Source organism: Temnothorax curvispinosus, unplaced genomic scaffold (genome assembly GCF_003070985.1).
Source record: "Temnothorax curvispinosus isolate PA1 unplaced genomic scaffold, ASM307098v1 QBEX01010941.1, whole genome shotgun sequence".
In the NCBI taxonomy this organism is placed as follows: domain Eukaryota; kingdom Metazoa; phylum Arthropoda; class Insecta; order Hymenoptera; family Formicidae; genus Temnothorax; species Temnothorax curvispinosus.
In genome coordinates, this window is record NW_020220721.1 from 221,291 (window position 1) to 230,099 (window position 8,809).

At 34.5% G+C, this 8,809-nt stretch overlaps 2 protein-coding genes across 7 annotated transcripts; one reads left to right on the forward strand and one right to left on the reverse strand.

The window, feature by feature from the left end:
* Positions 1-1,753: 1,753 nt before the first annotated feature.
* Positions 1,754-5,876, reverse strand: LOC112460978 (beta-1,4-mannosyltransferase egh). 6 transcript variants are annotated; one of them, XM_025025975.1, is made up of 3 exons: positions 5,795-5,876; positions 3,733-4,541; positions 1,754-3,060 (listed from the first exon to the last, which is right to left on the reverse strand). In XM_025025975.1, the coding sequence occupies exons 2-3, from the start codon at positions 4,534-4,536 to the stop codon at positions 2,488-2,490; spliced, it is 1,377 nt and encodes a 458-aa protein (XP_024881743.1). In that variant the 5' UTR covers positions 4,537-4,541; positions 5,795-5,876; the 3' UTR covers positions 1,754-2,487. The 6 variants fall into 6 exon arrangements, with proteins under 6 accessions (XP_024881743.1, XP_024881742.1, XP_024881745.1 ...); XM_025025974.1 differs by lacking the exon at positions 5,795-5,876 and adding an exon at positions 5,499-5,787; XM_025025977.1 differs by lacking the exon at positions 5,795-5,876 and adding an exon at positions 4,975-5,476.
* Positions 5,877-7,239: 1,363 nt separating this feature from the next.
* LOC112460981 (serine/threonine-protein kinase RIO2) lies at positions 7,240-8,804 on the forward strand. Its single transcript, XM_025025983.1, has 4 exons — positions 7,240-7,420; positions 7,551-7,692; positions 8,055-8,433; positions 8,516-8,804. Exons 1-4 carry the CDS (start codon positions 7,355-7,357, stop codon positions 8,802-8,804), a joined length of 876 nt encoding a protein of 291 aa, XP_024881751.1. The 5' UTR covers positions 7,240-7,354.
* Positions 8,805-8,809: the final 5 nt, after the last annotated feature.

The following is an 8,809-nucleotide window of genomic DNA, read 5'->3' on the forward strand; positions in this document are numbered from 1 at the left end:
TTTAGCCAATTTCAAGATAGTTTTGTAGATTACTGTAGTTTTACATTTACCTCTTGGAAAAATATTTGGGAGAGAAGTAATATCGACAAAAAAATTATAATAATAAATAAAATAAATTTAATCCAAACGAGTTTGAGAAATCCTGATTACATTTATCTCTCAAATTAATATATATTTCATATTTTTTGTGCATTTATTCATATTTATTATGTTTGATATATTAAATTAACTGATATTGCTGTTAGGACAATGAAATAAATGGTTATTATACGAGACTAGTGTATAAATGGGCTTGTTCATTTTTCACTGACACAACAAAATAAAATACCTAAAAAAACATACTTAAAATACTTAAAAAACATATTAATATACATATGTGAATATCTTATAGAGAGAATAACGTATAGAGCGCAATGCAATGCACGAATCTATGATTGTATAATAATATGCAACAGTAAATTGCTATACTATGAAATGATCCGATTATAACAGAAAATAATTACGTGAAGAATGTAGTGACGCTGTGTGAAGTTATATAAGTTATTGTGACCTTTGTAATATCAATGTTAACTCTGCATTAGCACAAACACATTTCTAAGTGTCAAACATAGCACTTAAAATTTACTTTAAAGTCGCACTAATCATTTATACACGTTAATTTACATGTGTAAAATTTTATTATTAAAATTTAATTATTAAAGAGTCAAAATACTCTCAGAGATATCTGCAAAAGTATAAATTTTTTTTATTTGAACACAAAATATTTGGAAATAATATCTCATCGCAGTAATATAGTGCTAATAACAGCTTATATTAATTATTATACGTGCATTATGACGTAAATTTCATGTGCTTTATTCCTTCTTGACTAGATATTATAAGTCTTGCTAAATATATTGCTTTGTTATTTCTAAAACCATTCCATTATTTTGTCATAAATCATAAAATATTTACGGAGTTATGAAAATGTACATTACACAAAATTCATATTAATATATAAAGCTCTAGGAAGCCCTATTTTTTTTAGTAAGTTAAAAAGCCATTTAAAAAATTATTTAAAAGATGGATTATTGCGAATGTCGATACCAAAAAAATGTTGATACAAAATATTTCATAAAAATGTATAATTGTAACAAAATGACAATTTATGTATTTTATATATCTTTTCATGAGTGATTCTTTTTATATGAATAATATAATGAGTAAAATTTCATGCAGTGCACAACAAAATCACACTATCTAAAAAATTTACCATTAGACTCACATTTTTTTTATATAAACATGCGAGTATCGACTTAACATGCCTTTAAAAAAAAAAAAAATGATTATCAAATTTTAAGAATACGGCAATTCAAAATTTAACGTTTAATTCAATAGATTTCATAAAATTAATTTAGATTTTTACATTTATGTTCTTTCTATTAAAATTTATAACTCCTCCACATATGTATATCTTCATAATTTGTTCATAATTTTCACTAATTAAGTTAATTATAAGAAATATATGATTTTTCGATTTTTATCAAGAAGTAACATATAATACATGTTTTTATATTTAAGAATTTTCATATCTCGTTAAACAATTAATTAACCTTAAGTACAGTATATATATATCAATTATATTGATGTTTTAAATGTACTATTACAATTTGTAATTAATTAAAAGTTTGTAAAGTACAAATTATGAAAACTACTTTAGTATCAAGACAATGATATATTTTGTAACTCATCTTATATATCATTTTTTAAATTTCTGTTTGTATTAGGTAATAGGAGCTTTTATATTTTTTAAATAAAGATATTGTTATTATGTAAAAAAGTAAGATTTATCACAGTTTTTCGAATTAATGATGCATTTAAATGACCTATTACTATTTAAAAAACTGATAAATGTCTAAATAAAAATTTAGACATCTCAGACATTGTTATTAATATGAAATTATGGTGATATGCATGCATAACACTTCGTGAAACAATATTAAGAAGAGAATACTGTGATATGGCAAAAATAAGATATTTCTGAACACGGTAAAAATAGATGCAAGGAACATGTAAAATGATATGTAACTTAAAGAATGCTAAACATTTACACGACATTTACATGAGATCAAAGTATATATATATATGACATGTATAATTTGCACTATGAGAATATGATATTGGCATAAATATATTTTTGACATATTAATACTTTTAACAAATTTGGCAATGTTTTAATGCCAATGTAGAATACGCTTCTAATACTGCCGCCTACCTATTGCTGCATACATTACACCTTTCATTTTTGCCTGTTTTAAAATTGATCGATCGATCTATCTTAGGAATTTTGTAATTCCTACGTAATACTAGTTATAAATATTTCATTTGTGACAGTGATATATTTTCCTATATAAATTTACAGGTACTAATTATGCACATGCACAATGGAAATATTACGCTGTTGCTAAGTTTGCACCAGTTAGATAATAGCTCTAAACTGATGACGCATCACACAGTCACTGGCGGCCTGTATTCCTTGTTAACGACATAGAACTTGTGCTTCTTACCGAACAAGCCCCATATCACGGCAACATTCTCGATGATTATATTGAACGGAATAGTGGATAATGCACCGCATATACATAGTATAAATCGAGCAACACCGAAACGATATAGAGAGAACGATTTAACTACTCCGAACACATACATGTAAATATTTACCGCGCCGATAAACGCGCAAAGAAAGTCAATCAACGGCGGGCAATTAATCGGACATAATCCGGCCAAAACAATGTTAGAAGTAGAGAGAGGCATCGTCACCCACGAGTAACACGAAATACTCAGTAACAATTTTTTTCTCAATGGAATCGCTTTGGAATGCACGACAAGTAATATACCTTGCAACCATCTTTTTCTCTGCTGTACAAAGTCCCACAGAGTAAACGGTGATTTTTCCCACATTTCGCCGTCTACAAAGTTGAACGTATATCCCTGGGAAAATGCCTTCATCGCAAAGAAACAATCTTCCGCAACGGATCCGTCTAATCCATTATTAAACGAAACTTGTTTTTCCGCTGCCATCTGTAATACATATTCAAAAAAACCTGTCGTAAAAATAGTAAAAGTAAAACAGATATATTTGTGTAAACGTCACTGCTTTAATAAGTGTTAAAATAGATATATTTATATTTTTATTGTATAGCAGTTAACAAGTTTATTCCCAATTTGTTACATGCCCTGTGACGCTATCAAATTATAAGTAAAGGTTAAATATTCGTAAAAAAATAGTAAGCCATGAGTATTGATAATAGAATAAACTATATCACTTTATTTTAATTTTTATGTACGTAATTAGATAATGTTATTGGATACTACATTAGAGTATTGTAATAATTTATCTATGATTTTTCGTTTAATTGTTTTAATTACTGCGACATATATAAAATATATTTTATTAGTTTCGTATTAAATATTTAAATTTTTTGCTTTAAAAAGAATTTATATTATATAATCAATATTATTTTTCCAAATTAAAATGTTCTCTTATTATCTACGTGTTAAAATTCAATCTCATAATAACTCATAATAAATTGTTAATTAAAAGTTATATTTCAACGATTCAATTCGATATAAAAAATCCTTGATTCGCGCATCTCTAGTATATATGTATATAAAAAAGTGATACATCTTTAAAAAAAATTTATATAAAGCTATTATGAGATTATACAAATTTGATGAATTATCAGTAATTACCTGCGTGACAACATACGATCCTTTCATGCTAAAAAATGGCTTGTGAAACATAGTGAACTGTAATCTTAGCTTTCCCATATCGTCCGCTACTCTGAAGCTATCAGCCAGAGTCGTAATCCAGTTAACAACATCTTCATTAGCGTACGTGATCAATCCTTGACCAAATTGATGTTTGCCATCCAGTACAAAGTTCAATATCCCGCGAACGGAATTTTCAGTCAACAGAGTCTCTTCATCAAGGTGGACAATCCAGTCGTGATCAGCCAATTCGTTTACCGAGCTTTCGAGGCAGTATTGTAAAGCACGAGCCTTAAATAAGGCACCACTACTTGTGCGATAATTCGGTGGGACAACAACTTCTCTCACCCTGCGATGAGGCGTCAAACCTATCGGCTTGTCGCTCACCACTTCTATTTGGAAGTTCTCGAGACCAGCCTCTATGCATTTGTTTAAGTTTCTCTTCACATTTGACTTCACCAATTGTGGATAATCTCCACGGGTCACTATTCTTATACAGATAAATGGTGCGAGCAGGGGCGAGCCTTTCAAGATAACTTTGTCAGGGAATGCATTGTATATCGTTAATCCTATGAAATTGAATAGAACTTGAGGCAATGAGAGAAACGTCACTGTGCGCAGCAGGTACAACGTGATTGAACCGATAATGCCGTATCTTGTCCATGGATCAATCTCTTCCTTCTCGTCCGTGTTCCATCGAAGGCCTCCGGATACAAATTCGAACACTAATATGACCACGAGCAGCAGGCAGCAGTGCAAAATATGTTTTGCTATACTGTTCAACATTATTCCTGCAAATTACAATTATACATTTAACAATAACGCATTTTGCAAGTTCTAAGTACAATAATCTACGACCACGCGCCATTCAAAGCACAACAGTTTATTCTACGTATACGTAAATATCACTTGCTATACAACTGCCGTGGAATTTCGATCGCGTTTCGTAATCGTGACAGTTCTCATTAACCTAAATTATGGCAGTCGTGCCCGGTAAACGAGAGTAACTATTTTCAAACTTCGCAGCGAAGATTGATCCGGCCTTCAATTCCTGTCGCATAACACGCCCGTATACGTACACAGCGTATCGACGTACACACAGTTAACACATCAGCAACATTGGCGCACGTACGTGTCACGAATCACGATCGGGCTGAATTGCCAATAGAGGCTCGTGACTCGAGGAATTACAAAATTAAAATTAGTTCACGCAACGTGACTCACAGAATTCCCTCGAAGAGATAGCGAAACTGATAACCGAAGCGTGACGAATGGAGACGGTCGCGAGTTCTCGCGTGTGATCCACGCGGACGGACGCGGCAACTTTTCTACGTGATCATGACTTAAAAAGCACCGATGGCAAAGTCCGAACTTCGCTGCCGCTGCGTTTTTAGCGCGATCGAGCGAGCGTCGCAACTCCCGCGAATCCCCCGTGAAGTTTCAACCAAGTTTAATGAGCTTCGACGGGCGGGCGGGCGGAAACGCGCGCGCGCGCGCACGACGCGTCTCTCTCCCGACTATCGGCGATAACGCGGTATTCTCGTATAACCTTGCCGTTATCGCATTCTTGTCTCGCGGACGAATGATTTGTAGGGGTATTGCGTGGGCGAACGCGGGACGCCCGGCGTGCCAGCCGACCGTTGTTGGTCGTAAACAAGCGTAGCCTTGAAATCTTGAATCGAGTCGAGACGGGACTCAGCCGTTTTGCGTTCATCGTGTTCGGAGCTTCGGGCTCCGGACGCACGTACCTGCGGTGGTCGACGATGGTCAACGAATTTTCAGACGTGCTTGACAGTCGGGAACGCGCCGGCTCTGCCCATTGCCCACAACGCCCACGGCGACGGTCGAATTGGGCGGATTCAGCGCCTTGTCGTTTCGGCGCGCGGACGCGTTTTCATAATTTTAACGCGACCGTCTCAACCGTCTGACTCACGCTCACGCATGCACGCACAGCCGTCGCAGTTCACCACTTTACGCGCGATTGAGGGTTCAACGCACCGGTTTGCGTTTGTTTTTTTATTTATTTATTTTCTTTTTTTTTTACCGTTGTCGAGTGATCTCGAGGAAGAGCGACCGATCGACTCTTTCGAGCGGCTCCGTCCACACTCCACAGCTCGATCGGTCTTTTTGCGGGATTCATCGTGCGATTGCATGCAGCGCTGAATGCATAAAGCTGCATCCCCATGGAGAAAGAAATAGCGGAACGTAATTACTCTGATTGGCTAATCTTCAGGGGTACGTTCCAAAACTCTACTCTGAGTAGCAGGGTTAACCCTACGCCGTTCCAAAACGCGAAGTAAGTAACTATATGGGCGGAGCCTATTCGTTCCAAAAGTGAGAGTAAAGTAACCCCGGAGTTAACTCTATGAACCCTGCTTCCGAGGTGGGTTAGGAGAGTAAACTCTACTAAATTTGAATATAAACGCGGGATCTTAGAACATATAAGCGCAATTGTCTCTATACACCGCGAAAACGTTGGCCGTTGCTGTGATAAGTAAGAGAGTATAATATTAAAATTAGATAAAGTATTTTATATTAGAATTAGAAATGATACTTTATTACCCGGGTCTGAAAGAGCGTTTTGTAGGGACGTACCCAACCCTGTACATTTATATATACATATAAAATAATATTATTTCCCGGCCTGGCCATTAAGCGACCTCACAAGATAAAGTATTTTATATATCACACATAATAAATGAGCATATTAATTTCTTTTTTAATGGTTTTTTAGTCTGTTTTAGAATTGAGTTACTTTAAAAAAAAGTAAAATTTATTAGGTTAGGTTAAGGTTAACTTTCAATCCTAAAACATTGTTGAAGTATCAGTATCATACATATATACAAATAATATTATAAATTTATATTATTGTTTACAAAGTATAAAATAGACAAAATGGATCTCACAGAACAGCAGTACACCCTTATAAAAATTTAATACTGTAAGTGATTTTTTGACTAGTAATTAATCACTTAAAAACACTATTAAAAGCACTGTTAATAGTGCTTAATCAAAAAAATGATTAATCACTAGCCAAAAAATCACTTACAGTATTAAATTTCTATAAGGGCATAATAATCGAAGGTGTAATATACAACATTACGACAACACCCGAGATGCATAAAAGAATACGAAATGGTAAGTTAAGTAGTAGAGTATTTCATTAAACTAATTTCATTAAACAGCTCGTTGAGCTCGTTGAGCTTCCATTTTATTCGTTGCTAATACTACTTTTTCAACGTTCCAAATCGTTCAACCAGAGTAACTTACTCTGGGCTTACTCTCTCCCCACTACCTTGGGTTCTTTAGAGTTGACGGAGTAGAGTTTTGGAACGTACCCCAGGTGGGGGCTCTCTAGGTGGAATATTAGCCAATCAGAGTAAAGGCTCTTACTAGATTTTCAGCCTATCAGAAGCTGTGTATCAATGCTGCAGCAGGGCTTTTACATTTCATGGGCATCACTGATGGTAGCACTGGTAGCTTCTAGCTTCTAGTCGTATGTCGCACGTGTGCATGAAATTTCCAATTGGAATGTTTAACATTTTGAGATAAAGCCGTCTGAATTATATGAATCGTTCATAACTTTATCTGCAATCTAATAAACATGGGAAAGCTGGACGTAAAGATATTGCGGTATTTAACCGCGGAATACTTTCGTGTTTTGACAGCGGTATGCATTTTTTAACCTATATTCGTTTGTGAATTACAAGATCCTTAATAAGCTTTTGTTGGATCTGTATATTCCATTGTTTTTCTTTTTTCCAATTATAACAGTTCTACATCCGTTTCTCATATTTCAGATTGAAATGGGTATGAAAAATCATGAACTTGTACCTGCTCTACTTGCCGCACAAATAGCGAATCTGCGTTACGGTGGAGTTCATAAATTGCTCAAAGAAATGTGCAAATACAAATTGCTTAGTTACGAACGAGGCAAGCGATGTAAGGCATTAAAATTTACATGTGACCATAGGGCCAGTTTCACCAATGTCGATTAACTATAATTTTTTATTAAACTCATTCTTCATCTCTTTCTAATGTTTATGTCTGTCAATGTAGATTAACTTTAATCTCGGTTTAACTTACGTTTTATCTCTTTCTAATTCTTAGAACTAAAGAGGGATAAAAAGTAAATTAAACCGAGATTAAAGTTAATTTGATCGAACTAAACATAACTGTTCTTTAGAAGGAGACGAAGAGTGAGTTTAATCGAAGGTTACAGCTAATCGGAGATAGCGAAACCGTCCCATAGATTCTATTAATAATACGTGTAAAACATTTGATAATAAATAAAAAATTTTCAGATGATGGTTATCGCTTGACGAACAGAGGTTATGATTATTTAGCCTTGAAGGTCTTAACACAAAGAGGAACAATATGTTCCTTTGGTAATCAGATCGGCGTTGGCAAGGAATCTAATATTTATGTTGTCGCTAACGAGGACGAGACATCGCTTTGTCTAAAGTTACACAGACTGGGTAGAACGTGCTTTCGAAACATCAAAGAAAAAAGAGATTACCATCAGCACAGACATTCCGCATCTTGGTTGTACTTGTCAAGAATTGCTGCAACCAGAGAATTTGCATATATGAAAGCACTTCTGGATAGAGGTTTCCCTGTACCAAAACCAATTGACTTCAACAGGCATTGTGTTGTTATGGAGCTGGTTGAAGGTGGACCTTTGTAAGTTTATCAATGATATTTCTGTTACTAATTAAATACCACTTAATTATATATAATATTTTAATTGTATTATCTTATTTAGGTGTAATGTAAATGAAGTAAACAATGTGGAAGCATTGTACGACGAGCTCATGGATTTGATTGTTAGACTGGCGAATCATGGTGTTATACATGGAGATTTCAATGAATTTAACATAATGATCAAAGATAATGGCAAGCCTGTTATCATTGATTTTCCGCAGATGGTTTCTACAGAGCATGAAAACGCAGAAGCCTACTTCGAAAGAGATGTGAACTGTATCCGTGATTTCTTTAAGAGACGTTTTGGGTATGAGAGCGAACTATATCCAACTTTTCAAGATATATCGTAAGTAGT

Excerpts from the sequence above, each read along its gene's own strand:
- LOC112460978 (XM_025025975.1), bottom strand. The coding sequence starts at position 4,536 with ATGTTGAACAGTATAGCAAAACATATTTTGCACTGCTGCCTGCTGCTC. Across the intron at positions 3,061-3,732 it reads GATCGTATGTTGTCACGCAG|ATGGCAGCGGAAAAACAAGT; the intron begins GTAATTACTGAT and ends TATGTATTACAG.
- LOC112460981 (XM_025025983.1), top strand. The coding sequence starts at position 7,355 with ATGGGAAAGCTGGACGTAAAGATATTGCGGTATTTAACCGCGGAATAC. Across the intron at positions 7,693-8,054 it reads TTACGAACGAGGCAAGCGAT|ATGATGGTTATCGCTTGACG; the intron begins GTAAGGCATTAA and ends AAAAATTTTCAG. Across the intron at positions 8,434-8,515 it reads CTGGTTGAAGGTGGACCTTT|GTGTAATGTAAATGAAGTAA; the intron begins GTAAGTTTATCA and ends TATCTTATTTAG.